The sequence below is a fragment of the Phoenix dactylifera genome, chromosome 8, assembly GCF_009389715.1.
Source record: "Phoenix dactylifera cultivar Barhee BC4 chromosome 8, palm_55x_up_171113_PBpolish2nd_filt_p, whole genome shotgun sequence".
Taxonomy (NCBI): domain Eukaryota; kingdom Viridiplantae; phylum Streptophyta; class Magnoliopsida; order Arecales; family Arecaceae; genus Phoenix; species Phoenix dactylifera.
In genome coordinates, this window is record NC_052399.1 from 27,567,250 (window position 1) to 27,581,808 (window position 14,559).

Below are 14,559 nucleotides of genomic sequence, written 5' to 3' on the forward strand. Positions count from 1 at the left end.
GACAGCAATATTAATTGTACTGTTAACGTCTGACATTAAAAAAGGTGTATTCACATCCAGACAAAAATTCAAGGCTTCAAGATCTTGAAAATATAACTCTTCCCCTTACCTAGCAATGCTTTAAGAAAAGTGAGACATGCAAATATAACTATATGATAGCCAAGGTTGGCAGAACCATCCCGAACTGTCCGATTCGGGGCATCCCGAGCCATACCGGTGGCTTACCGGGATGTTCCAGCAAAGAAACCGAAATGTCATCGCAATAGGAGGAGGAGAAAAAGAAGGAAAGAGAAGACAAGAGAGAGCGAGCGGGAGAGGGAGGAAAAGGGAGAGGGATGGAGGCCGGCGGAGGCCGGCGCTAGTGCGGGTGGCGGAGGCCGCGGCCGAACCTCTATTTCGTTTGAAACAGGGGTCCAGCAGTAAAAAATTTCACGATTTTTAAGTAAAGTCGGCAAATCACTTGCCGACTTCACTTAAAAATCGCAAAATTAAAAATAACGAAATTTTTTATGGCTGGACCCCTGTTTCGGACGAAATAGAGGTTCGGCCGCGACCTCCACCGGCCTCCCTCCCTTCCCTGCTCGCTCTCTCTTTTCCTCTCTCCAACGGTTTCGTGTCATTACAGGCCCAGTACGGCACGGTGCAAGCCCATACTGACTCGTGTCGCCGGGCGACCGGTATGGTGCCTGATACCGGCACAGCAGACCCTGATTGCAGCAGTTCTTGTAATTTTGAATTCAAAGTACATTTCAACAAAACTTTAAGCCAAAACACTTTCAGCATTTCTTTTTGTTTAGGATAGTTTCAGCCTTTGAGACCAAAACAAGCCAAGATCAAATAAATGGCATTGAAAATTTGAAAAAAAATAATAATCAAAAATATGAGAAGCTTGTTAAATTTTTAAAAAGGTAAAACAAATTTGTCTATGTTGTCTTTTCTTTTGTGCAAAAAATTAACAAAATGCAAGCAATAATTACAAAGCATCAAACAGATATGGATAACCCATACAAACCAAATGTAAGACAATCCCTTTAGAGAACTAGAAGAGAGAGAAATTTTGTAAATTAAAGAACAAACAAAAGGGACCTGGAAGTGCCATTGCAAAGGCCTGCTCTATAACTTCAATACCAGCAGACCAACCCGTAGTCAAGGCCTCAAACAAAGAAGCTGAACAAATGTAAGCAACAGAATGTTCCTTTACATCGCCACGGGCCCATGCAGATCGCAAGCTTTTAATCTGTTCTTTGAACCCTTGACGTGCCCTTAAGAGTTGCAGACCCAATGTTTGACACTTAAAAGGCGTGTACTTCATGTTACCACCTAAGCAGGATAAAATGTGAACAGCACGTTGCAAGGACAACTTAGAATTGTTGCATGAAGTAGATGTTGCCACTTCCATTTCAGCATACCAGAAGTACAGAAGGGGGACATTTTCCCAAAGGTCCTGCTCCAAAGGTTCCAAGAACAAAACATAAACAAATCTCAATTGACACTGAAATGTACATAAAGGACATTGCATAAAAAAACTATATAAAGAGCATAAACTTCCAGCTAAGAGAACAGCATTAGTGTTAACACAAGATCAAAAGCAGCTAACTTTTCTTGAAAAGATAAAATACGTAAAAAATTATATAAGGATGCCACCCCAAGAAACTAGAAGAAACATTGATCATCTACCAGAAATGAGAGAGATACAAAATCCATAATCTCCCAACAATAAATCCTAGAGGTAGAATCAAGCAGATACAACAGAAACAACAAAATACCAGAGTAGATCAAGAAGATTATTAGGGAGCAGCATTCAAAGCAAAAGGGAAGATGGGACAAATAATTGCAACATCGTGCATTTTAGAGGTAAACAGCAATGATGGTTCCTTCAAGGAATAGGCCAAAGTTTTGACAACCTGAAGTTTACTCATGCAGGAAAATTGCTCTTAATCAGCCAGGTCAACAAGATAGGGATTCCATAACATCCAACCAGTACCAATGATAAACAAAATCAATAAAGTTAAACAAAGAAGAGCGCTCTTAAAGTAATAACACTACACATATGAGCACAGTATTTGACAGATTCACTATCCATGAAGTTGGACTGTAAAATGTGCCCCACTAAAACAAAAACAAGCATTTTAAGAAATCACTAATGTTGTAAATTATTTCGATGTCATAGGTCACTAAAAATTAAGTAGAACTTCAAGATCAGATTCATCACTGATGGTGCATGGATTCACAATTCTATTCCACTATGTCTGAATGAAGCAGAGGCATTTCAAAGATGTGTCATGTTGCAAGCATGAACCATGTTTTTAGGATAAGAACAAACAATGCAACACTGACAGAATATTAAGAATCATTTTTAATTGATCCAGCATGAAACCTCCATGCAGTTGATAGAATATTAACCATGTTGTTAGGGTATTAGACCAAACAATACAACACTTACAGAATATTAAGAGTCATTCTAAATTGATCCAGCATGAAACTTTCCTCCAGTTGACACTAGTAATATATGAAGCTTAGTCAAACCAATCCATTCACAAGATAAACGTTGAGAGATTCAAAGCCCACAAAAGCCAATTCCCTTAACAATAGGAGAGAGCCTCCTTCAAGAGTGACTATGTCTATTGTCTATGCCATGTTGCTACAAATCCTTCATGTGATGTTAATCCATGCAGGTATTTTACCAAATGACTGCAGGATGATTGGACTTCTCAAGGAAATGAAACTATAGAACATGGATCGCCGAACCGGGCAGTTCGGCTTGTACCGAACCATACAGACACCAGCTCGAGATAGTTCAGGTACTCGAGTCAGTTCAACCACTTTATTAATTCTGGTTCGATGGTTCAACACCCCACGCCTTCTCACTTTCAATGGTTTGCAATGTTCGTGACTTCACACCCCCTGCACGCATCCCCTTGTTCGAGAGCTGCTCAATCATAAGCTACTAGGCCACCACTCCCCCCTCTCCTCTCTCTCTCTCTCTCTCCCTCCCTGCCACGGCTAGGGCTAGGGTTTAATCCTCAGTTCTGCACCTCCACAGCTCCATGGCCACTCTCTCTCTCTCTCTCAAGGACGAAGACACGAAGGTCAGGGACCAACCTCATCATCATCGTCGCGGTCTCTCTCCCTCGTCATCGTCCATCTCAAATCCGGCCCTCTCCGACCACTACAAGATAGGACGCCTCCTCCAAATTCGACCCTTTGGTCCAGGCGAGTCCCCTCTCTCTCCCTTCTCCTTTATCTCCCCCTCTCCCTCACCCTCTCCTTCCTCTCCAGCCCTCTCCTCCCTCTTCATGATTCCAGTATGCCGCAGTTCAAAATGGTACAAAGGGGGGTACCATAATGTACCAGTCGTCGGCCAGCATGTCTATCAGTACCGATTTTGCCCACCTTGCTATAAAATGTTTCACCCAATAATGTACTCATTTTTAGTATAATTGAATAATGAGCATATTTGCTGGCAATAAGTCTCATGCTAGTTATGCAGAAACTGGCTATTGTTTTTCTCCTAAAAAACTAGTTTCATATAAAACTAAAAAGAGATCCCTTTTTTTTGAGAAATCAAATTATAAAAAAAATGACGGTGCCAAAGAAATAATGTTCCATTACTATTTGAAATGAGATATTGCAATATACAATAAATATTTAAAAATTGAGATATTTAGTTACATAGTTTGTTAACAGTGACATAGTAATAACTGAAATATCTAGTTATATAGTTTGTTAATAGTAAAATAGCATTAATTAATGCACCAATTTTTCACATGCATAGCCATTTCAGTGCAAAGGTTTCAAGTGCTGGCCTGTGCCAATCCATGCCAACCAAAGCTTTCACATGCACATGCCATATCAGCACACCCACCAGCACCAGCACTTGAAACTTCGGATGGGGCCAACTCAAAGTGTAGGTCACACAAAAGCATAACTCAAGATGTTATCTTGAAAGGAAATATATGCATAAAATAATCATAACAAAGGCAGGGATAGTAAGCTAGATGTGTGATTATAATAAAGCATATACTCAGAATAAGGTGGTTAAAGAAAGCTTAGGAGAACAATAAGGAACATATTTTTCCCTTTCAAACATACCAAAATGTGCATGTAAAAAAGATATGATCCACTTAGAAGAGTTGAAATTGATTCAAGAAGCTATAGATGAGGCAAGGTGAAGAAAAGAACTTGGATAAGAACATTGAGGTTTGAGAACAGTGATGAAGAAAACTCGAGGGCATGAACCTTGAGCAGGAAAAGTAGGTATGGTCAAGTTCATTTCTTATTGTTTAGGTAAAAGAGCAGACAGACAAAAAACTCCCAGGAACATACATCTTCCCCCTAAAGCATGTATAATGATTTTTGATTTGTTTAGTATTACCAACTTGCACATATAGCTTAGTGATATTAGTTTTGCACAATAAATTACTTGAAACTAAACAATGTACATGTTATATGGTGATTAGCACACATCGCTTTTGATGCTAGATTTTTCCATGGACTAGTTAAAACTACTTTCTTTTTGTTAAAATAACATTTAAGACTAGCATAATTAAGTTAATGTTTGTCCCTAAAAATTACATCAGCATACTTACATGCAAATTTCATATCTATACATTGAACTAATTATGAATTAGTGCATGTCTGTGTGAAACATCAGCATACTATCATGGCACAAGTACCACGTAAAAACCTAGCTGGCATGAGCACAATATGGAATCTTTATATCTTGCTTTATTTGCACATGATCAAGCAAAATCATATATAACAAAAGACAGAGTAAAACTATAACATGGAAACAATTTTGACAATGTATTCATGACCATCTACAGAATTAAATATATCTCTAGATATTGGCAAAGATGAGTCTTGCAGTGCAACTCAAAGCACATTGCAGATAAAAAAAAGAATCAGATAGATTCCAAATGCCAACCCCCCCCCCCCCCCAAGGTGGATGAAAATGGGTTTAGAATCATACCATTGGAAGTCCATCAATAGATGCTAATGCCATATCAAATATCTTCCTTGCAAGATCAATATTCCCATAAGAGGCCTCACTTCGTGCATATACACCACAAAGTAACAGGTCCTTCACAGAAGAAAATATACAGAATAAGGGGAGAAAGTTATTGCAATCTAGCAATAATTGATTTAGTAGATAGTTGCAATATGATTCATTTGAAGGTAGATTTTGAACTCAATTCAAGACCTAACACGGAACAAAAAGGCATTTATAAGGTTGATATTCCTATGTGATACTTTACACAACTAGCAATATAGACAAATAAATAAACAAGGTTTTAAATTCCGATACCAAACTCCATACCCCATACCGTTTTATCAATGGAAAGATACGGGATTGGTATTGTACCCAAACCGATTGCATGTACCAAAACTAATAGCATTAAGATGATAAAAAACCATCAATACTGACATGTAACATCAATGCACACCAGTACAGTTCAGCATCTTGACACCAGTACCAGTGCCAGTTTTGCATTAGAACGATAGGTTACCTACAGTATAGTCTTGCTCCTTTTGAATCATGAACTAGATTGCCTTCTAGCACATGGTTATGTAGCATAATGGTAAGGACTGAGCTGATATGTGGCATGTGAAAAGGCATGTTATACATCAATCTACCAAACAATGCATAGAGAATAAGAATATTAAGTGTGTGCATGATGATTTAATGTACAAGTGTTAAAGTTTCAAAAGACAAACTCCACAATAATTCAAAAGACAAAAATGCTACATTATTCAACAAAAACAGAGTGGAGTAGGCAAGCCCTCAAATGAAAATCATAAAAGAAAGTAAATGTCTGGTTGAAGATTCATGTAAAAAGTAGCACGGGACATTTTTAAATAAAGAAGGCATAAAAATGACAAATGAGATTATTGAAATGGACAGATGCATTGACAATACAAAAATTACATGCTACGACAATATATTAAGAGTACCTGTCGATCTCTTTTTAATAGGCTTTTGGCTAAAGTTCGTGATGGATTGACAGAAAATGTTGAAGAACTTTCTTTAGACATAAACAATTCTTCAGCACTGAGAACAGCTTCTTCCAACTGATGATTACGTGGAAAAACATTAAGAAAAAGCAGAATTGAGTTTCGAAGGAACTTCATCATGTTAGTTTGTCTTGATAAATCACTTGTGTGGCACAAAAGATGCTCCAATTTAACAGAAGCTTCAGTCTTATTCACTAGGCCAAATACAACTCTCAGATTTTCTAAAATAGAATCTGGTACAGTCTCTAAGCTAAGAATCTTTTCAGTCCAACTGGGTCTGTTTGTACATGTCCTGATAAAAAAAGGCCACATAACCCCAATTAGAATCCCTCAAAATTAATTATGTTACTAATACTTCAAAACAGCATAAGCATTTATGGATAAAAACATGTTAGGTAATTTGTCCATCAAATGATTAAAGTTTACAAATATTGAATAAATTTGTAAAAACCATAATAATATAGGCTGCATATACATAAATCAATTTATAGACATGAAACAAAACTGGTGCAAAACCGGGTTGGTTTTGAGGTTTGTTTCCACCAAGTCCAAAACAGTCCAAATTGAGCAAAACTGAGCGGTTCCACTCAGTTCGGAACGATTCAAGTAACAGGCCCTCCCCTTAGTTTAAAAAAAAGCCAAAGAAAGAGAAGAAGGCACCCAAAAGCCTTTCTCCTCCCTTTTCTACTGAGAACATGAAGGGAAGTGTGGGAAGGTGAGGAAAATAAGAGAATAAAGGATTTTTCATGATTTTGAGCCCGAATCCAAGTCCAAGATCATGTATAATCCCCTTCCTTCCTCCTCTTCATTCTTTTTTTACTCCTAAAATAAACTAAAAATGGCAAAATAAGGGAAAATCATGCAAAAATTTTGTATTTTGGCCATGGTATGCTGAACCGGCCCATATCGGCCGATTCAGCACATACCCTGACCGGTACAGCGGAGCCGTGGAAGCTGGTACAGGGTCGTAGATGCCGAACCCAACTGGAGCCGAGAAAAAAGAAGAGAAGGAGAGAGCGAGCAGGGGAAGGAGGAAAAAGGAGAGTCCTTCGCCGCCCACAGTGGACCGCAAGGGGCCGGCGGAGGCCGAGGGGCGGGGGGGAGCCCACAGAGGCATGGCGGAGGCCGTGGCCGCGTTTTTCGAAATAGGGGATGCGGACACGATTTTTTAATTTGGAAATTTTTAAGTGAAGTCGGCAAATCACTTGCAGACTTTACTTAAAAATCCTAAATTTTTTTTCTGCGGCCGCCTTCCCTGTTTCGAAAACAGAGGATGTGGCCGCGTCCACGGCCTCTATCATGCCCCCGCGGGATCCGCCACCCCCCGGCCCCCTCCACCGCGGCCCTCCGCGGGCAGCGGAGGCCTCTCCTCCCTCCCTCCCCTACTCGCTCTCTCCTTCTCTTCTTCTTCTCCGGCTCTGGCTGGGCATACCTACTTCCGCGAGGAAGAGCTGGCCAGTTCGGTACTGATTTAAACCAGTCTGAACTGGAACCGTACTGGTCTGGTAGGCAACTGGTACGCCTTCCGGTATCGGTACGGCGTACCTTGATTTTGGCACAATTTTATGATATGTTATAGATCTAAAAGTGATATGAGCATTGAAAAAGAAATCATGATTTTCCCTTGATTGTGTAATTGTTTAGATTAAGAATATTTTTGGTTTAAAAAATAGTAATAAAAAATAATATTGAAAATTGAAAAATAGGTAGCATGTTTGGGGGTTGTTACTTGATGTCTTTTTCTGGCAATAATGTATTTAAATTTAGGCAAGGTTATGGCTATCTGAACTTAAGCCTAACTTAAAATAGATTTTACAAATAAAGAGCGACTAAGGCATATCTATCGGTAGGAAAAAATATATATGTACCATCCCTGGTAGGGTTCCCTATTAATCCAAATTAAGGTTAAATAGATTTTTAGCTAAAAATAAATTAAAAATATATAAAATTTAAAAAAAGTAATATTCTAAAAATAGATAATTTAGAAGTATTTTGTGAAGTAATTAAGATTTTTTTTGCAATATAACGTAAATTAAAAATTTGAAGTGTTTAATAACTTAAATTTTAGTAATTCAACTAAAAATCATGAAACATATGGCAATATATACTACTAATTGGAACATATTTTCTAGGACAACATACATAGTTTTTACATTATTTCATAATTACCAAATGTATTAAGTGAAATTAAATTATAAAAGTCACTAATATATCTAAAAATAGATAATATCTTTTATTTTTAAGAGCATAGATCCATTTTATGTAGTTCATGGTAATGAAGGAGGTGGTTTATGATGTAGCCATCAAGCAATGATACCAATATAATAGAAAATAACATTAAAATAACCTTAAAATCACATTTTCAAGATCTCTAAACCTTAAAATAACCATAATCAAAAAAGTGAAAAAACACAAAAATAGAAAATAGTGAACCGACACCATTTTGTTACACTTCAATGCACCGAGTGTTAATATAGTATAGTACCATACCATACCAATTTGGTACCAAAGCCGCATGGTACTTGGTATGGAAAGTGTGAACCATTTGATAACCAAATTATCTCATCATAAAATTTTAGTTTAGCTGGATGCATCTTCCCACTTCTCCTTTAACACCATAGACAAAAAAAATGGAACCAAAATTAAAAGCTGGCCTCCACAGAAATTTGAAGAAATTTGAATAAAACAACTAGTTGTGCTCACATCAGCCAGGCTTAAACTGAATAAAAAAACTCCAACCAGCAATCACAATACATAATTTTTCAAGCTTGTTTTCATAAAAACAAACCTACACTCATGAATTCCAAGCCAATCCCTGTGGCTTCACACTGATCTGTAGTTAATACATTAGCTTATTTAGATACTCAAAACTTGACAATATAAAATATTAATTTACTGTCTACCATAGTAAATAAGTTTTGGTACAGAGCTTCAATCATATAAGCATGTTTCAGATATTATAATACAGCTGTATTAAAAGCAAGCCAGAGTTTGAAATTTATAACTGTTAAAGACATCAAAGTGGTCCCTGCAGACAAAGAATTCTTATGCTTCTTTGTGGAATTAAAGTTGGCCCGCAAATCACCACACTCCAGTTTTTCATTAGATAGTGATGACAGCACAACAAGATAACGAGCAATAAAATCCATTTGATGTTCCAAAAGCTCATAGTTCAATTGCTGGTAAGCTTCAAGAATAATATATAAAAAGTGGAAGTTCACATCAAAGCAACAATGTCATACCTGGTTCTGGATAGTGCAATATACCATATGGCTAGAAAATTAATTATAAATAAAACTAAAATCACATAGATATTAGTCTATGGATAACTAACCATTGAGAAATATTGCCACCATAGAAATCAATGAACTGGCACACCAATAAGAAACGAGCCTCCTCTGAAGACAAAGAAAAAAGGTACTCGTTTACATCTTCAAACAAGATGACCCTTGAAAGTTGTTCATTGCCATCTTTGTCTGGATTATCATCAGGAGGGTATCTTGATTTTCCATCATCACCTTCAGAGATGTCAGTTCAGAGGATGAAACGGTCAGATAAGTAATGAAACTTTAAGTCAAACAGAATATATCAATAAAGATCAGGCAAAACCAACCATGAAAAGGAAAGGTTCAGCCATCCATGAAGAAAAAGAGATAAACCCAAGTACCAGAATGTTCGCAAACAGGCATCCATTGCTCATGGTCCCTTGATAGCTCCTCCTCAGACCATCTATTCCAAGTCTTTGCATCTTTAACCTCACTATCAAGCTCAGCATCTACGTTGATTCCAAGCTTCTTTAGTAATGTTTCTATATCATCTTCCAGTGGAGTGTCTTCGGTCTCAGGGTTCTCCTCGATCTTTTCATCACCCAGAGAAGTCACCATTGAATTTTCCGGCTCATTACTTGTTCCAGTCTTTTTTGATGAAGGGTCAAACCAACCAGTCCAGCCACCTTCTTCAGTTTCTTGAGATATTAGTTCTGTAAAATCATTCTTCCTGGATAGTTCCTCTTTTTCCAGCCACGAGGACCAGCCAAGTGCTCCATCCTCTCCAATTCTGGCACCACCACTATTCCAGAAGTGTTCAAAGAGTCTTTGTTTACTTTGTGAGCCAAGATGCAAAGATGGGCAAAATAAACTGTACTCTATTTCAGCTTGAAACAATCCAGTTGCTAATTCTTGGTGGCCAGTTTGCCACTCAAACCTGCAAAGGCCTGCAAATATATCAACCAGACCAAGTTCTAGTTCAGCCAACGATGAATCCACTGATTGCAGGCTATCAGTTTGACTACCCTGCAGAAGAAAATGTAGAGAAACCAAAAATGAGGTGCAACTCACAAAGTTCTAAGAAAATGAGAAACATAAAACGTGCAAACAAATTACTCTCACAATCTTGTTTACTTCCTTAATCAACATAAAAGTAAAGCAATGAAGAAAGTTAGACATCATCTTCCTCTCAACATCCAATAACACAAGCAAATCTTGCTGCAAGGATGCTCAAAGTACTATCATATTGAATGAGCTTATCATATTTATAGTGAGCTTATATCTTTTTTTTATTTGATAAAAAAAAGATCTATTAACAAACATAATGAGCTTCATCACATCAAATGATGCATGCCACTACATTATGAAGAACAAGCTACCAATATCAGAGCTGATCATGAGCCGGGCTTGGGCACGGAAAAGGTCAAATTTTAAATAGGCCCGGCCCAAAGCCCGATTAAAAATGAATAAAGTTTCGGCTTAGGGCCCGGCCCGTGATTAGCTACACAATATCCCTAGCCCCTAACAGTGGGCAATATACCATCAATTTGTGCCACAAATCTACACATCTTCATCCACCTTTTCAATTGAAATAGGATCGTATATGCTTATTTATATATGCATGAGCTACTTTACTTGACATCCATGAATTAATATATGCATAATAAAGTGCAAATTGCATTTACAGATAGTCAACTGTGCATTCATTCGCATAGACTTAATAATCTTAATAAGCTTCAAATATACAAACACATGCTTAAGTAGATGACAAGTTACTTGAGTATACTTAAGCATGCTAGTATTGGACCCTCCGCACACATGTGACTGATATAAATTAATGATGGAAAAACAAAAACTGAGATTACACACCAACTCTGTAGAATGATCAAAGGGTGGTTGCCTTCTCATGGATAATTGACAAAGAAGAGCAATTTAAATATCAATTCTAATGATGATTAAATAGGGGACTGCTAGAATGTAATGGGAGAGAAGAAGAGTTTATACACCCAGATAGAATATTTTTATTTCTATGTATCTCATTTTCAAGATTTATTGACACAACATTTTATTACATATGCACTCTCCTTTTATTCTCTCATGTGCACTCTCCCCTCTTGAACACTTTTCAGAGAAAACTGATTTAAGCAGTGTAAGTAATGAAAAATGGAAACCAAGTTATTAATTCGCTAGATATTCCACAAGTGAGGCCAACAGGCAATTGGCTCAATTGCATATATGGGGTACCTACATGCAAATGCACAAGATGCAGTGCATACAAGAATCAAGGATCAATAAACAGATATTCTGGTATTATTTCATTAATAATGACACATTCAAGAGTTTATACTATCTGTTTATTATATCTATGCCCCCTATGACTCTCTCAAGACAGTTCTTAAGATAAAGAGAAACAAAAGGAATGTATTATTTAAAATTTTATAACTCTTCTTATTGCATACATGGATACACCCCCCTCGTAACAAAGATTGTTCATTCCACAGAAGAGGAATGTGGTCATCAGCTTCCACTGTCATAAGGTAAACTATATTGCAACGATAGCACTGGCAACAGTGGGCACCTCTTGAGGGTTAAAGGCATAGCATAGTCTAGGCGAACTTTAAGTCTCTCTCTCTCTCTCTCTCTCTCTCTCTCTCTCTTATATATATATATATACACACACACACACACACGCATATCATATCAACCATATATCAAATAAAACACAATTAAGTAGTCTACATGGTAATCATGCTCAAGCACCTAGGTTGCTGCCAATGACAACATTGCACATGGCTAACTAGACCTGTAACACTGAACCCTGAGTACCACCAAGAAAAAACATCAGAGTGAATGCATAACTCTTTTGACTCTATGAAGCATTATAATAGTATCTTATACAACTTTCCCTTTACAGTTCTATTAGACAAGTAATCTTCTTCATGACATGTTTCTTCCCAAAATCAACAAAAGATAAATTTTTGCATGAAAAACTTGGGAAAGCTGATGATGGGCCAAATTGAAAATATTCTGCTTGATATATCTAAATTAAAGATTGCTGCCAGTTTTGTGAAACTATAAAATAAGCTAGGCCTTAAGCCTGACAGCCAATTAACACATGAACTGAAAACAACATATGACCAGGTCACCGTTAGTACATCAACATAAACACGTGGATATAGATCAATTGGTCAAATGATGAAGTGTGAAGTATTAAATAGGAAGCCCTGCAGATGTGCCAAGCTTTTCATGTGATGCAACAGTATAAATGTAGTTCATCATGCTTGTTGAACTTTGTTCATTGACAGCCACGAAAAGTTAGAAGTTCTATGAAATCATAATACATAAGCTAAAATATATTCAGCAGTAAGCTTTCAAATATGAAGATATAAACAAAATGACGTAAACTGAATCCTAGTAGACTTATTTTAAAGCAATAATTAAATGCAAAATATAGAACCTGCCTACAGAGCTTGCTGCAAGCTGAAGATATAGCCTGGATGGCATGAGCAAAGATTTTCCTGATTTCAGAAACCTTGAACCGGGAAAACTCTCCTTGGCAGAGAAGTAAAAACTCTTTCCACAGCTTACAACTATCAGAGTGTTGCATGAGTATTTTCTCCCACTTTCCTATAAGAGTATCAGTGCTATCTCTTCCCTGGTAAGACTTCAGAAGACAAAGCAACAGTTCCTCATTATCTGGATTAAGCTCCACAGCCTTCTCTAATATACTAATCTTCTTCTCAAGTGTCTGCAAGCGAGCTGCTTTTTGAGGTTGAGTACTTGCAATTTTATCCTAGGTTTCAAGATGAAAATTAATTGTAGATCAGCCGATTACAGCTTGAATAGAAAAACAATAAGAATAGCAAATAGAATGAGAAATGTTGGAAATGCAGTTCAATCTGGTCATGACAGATTGCAAGAACCTAAGCAGATTCATGATAACACTAAGTATTATGAACTGCCAAAAAAATTGGAAAAGATAGGTTTATAAAAGTAATCTTTGTTCAGCCCCACATTTTTAACTCACATATTGACCAATATATCAGTTAAATACCTGAAATTCAGCAAAGGCTAACCAAACTTTTTCATCATGAGGAAATTCCCTGGACATTTTGTTAAACTCTCTCGTTCTTTGGATTAATTCATCTTCCCAAGATTCCTCAACCTCTCCCTTTGTTATTGAAACATTTTTACCATTTTCAGGAGAAGAGTGCAGCTCTGCTAGAGGGATAAATTCTCCAGGAATCATTGAAGACATCTTCTCAACAATTTTCGCATGCTTGAAACCCTTGTTTCGTTCCAAGGCAGTATATTTCACTGAATAATATCGGCCTCCTGCTCTCAATTTACTGTCCAGTACATCAAGATCTCCATCCACATCCACACATGAGTTTGGAGGTTTCCAATGATAAAACAATTGCACATTAATCCCAGAAAATCCTATCCTATTCTGGAGTTTGTACCGTGCAACATCCATTCTGCAATTTTCATTTCACAAACAGGAAAGTCAAATTAGCAATTAAAATGCTTGGTTTCCTTGAGTTTTTCTTTAACAAATTATACAAACTCAGGAATTTCACATTTTAAACTAAAAAATAGCAGTGGCATAGAAAAAGTTAACCACAGAAGAATGATGCGACGGTCATTCAAGGAGACAATGACGCTGAATGAACAAGAACAGCAAAATATGGAAATCAACGAAAAAAGCAAAGCTTAGATTGATGATAATTAGATGACTTTGACTCCCAACTCCAAATAAAGCATAATGCCTGGAGAATGACCAACTAAATTCAATGACATTAACAAGGACTCAAATATAAGGGACCTGTTATGCTACAGCATATGTAAAAGCAAATTTCAATTTACTATAAAGCCATTTAAAGTTGCAATAACAATCATACATTCTGTTCTAGAAGGAAGAGGAAATGGTCTACAAAGAAATAAGAAAGAAGGCTGAGAAACCATTTAGCATGCTAATAATGACTCTACCTTGAGCAGAAGATATGTTGAGTCCATCGCAAAAACAGAGAAAAAAATGATTGCCTTCATAAATTGTATCTATACCCGTTTAAGTACATGATACCAAATAATACAGATACCAAGCAACTTTTAAATGAATTACAATCAATAGTACGACTAGCTTAATACATTTTATAAATTGCAGAAGCCAAAGGTAAGGTATTTAATGTCTCAACATGGCAAAAAATAAGCCTCATAGTGCAAAGTACAAGCTTTATGCATTCTCCCTTAAAAGAAAGCAATGTATTTATTTTCTTAA

The 14,559-nt window shown here is 36.9% G+C and overlaps 1 protein-coding gene across 4 annotated transcripts in view; it reads right to left on the reverse strand.

Moving 5' to 3' along the window:
• The window catches only part of LOC103708612 (nuclear exosome regulator NRDE2), a 32,026-nt gene that overhangs the window by 13,362 nt on the left and 4,105 nt on the right, over positions 1–14,559 (reverse strand). For all 4 annotated transcript variants that reach the window (XR_003385984.2, XR_003385982.2, XR_003385983.2 and 1 more), the window contains exons 2-8: positions 13,336–13,759; positions 12,739–13,074; positions 9,683–10,307; positions 9,350–9,533; positions 5,956–6,307; positions 4,973–5,083; positions 1,087–1,444 (exon numbers count right to left, since the gene is read on the reverse strand). Coding sequence is in view for 1 of the 4 variants with exons in the window: in XM_008793623.4 (XP_008791845.2) it covers positions 1,087–1,444; positions 4,973–5,083; positions 5,956–6,307; positions 9,350–9,533; positions 9,683–10,307; positions 12,739–13,074; positions 13,336–13,759 (2,390 nt within the window). In the remaining 3 variants the exon portion in view is untranslated. The remainder of the gene's footprint in view (positions 1–1,086; positions 1,445–4,972; positions 5,084–5,955; positions 6,308–9,349; positions 9,534–9,682; positions 10,308–12,738; positions 13,075–13,335; positions 13,760–14,559) is intronic.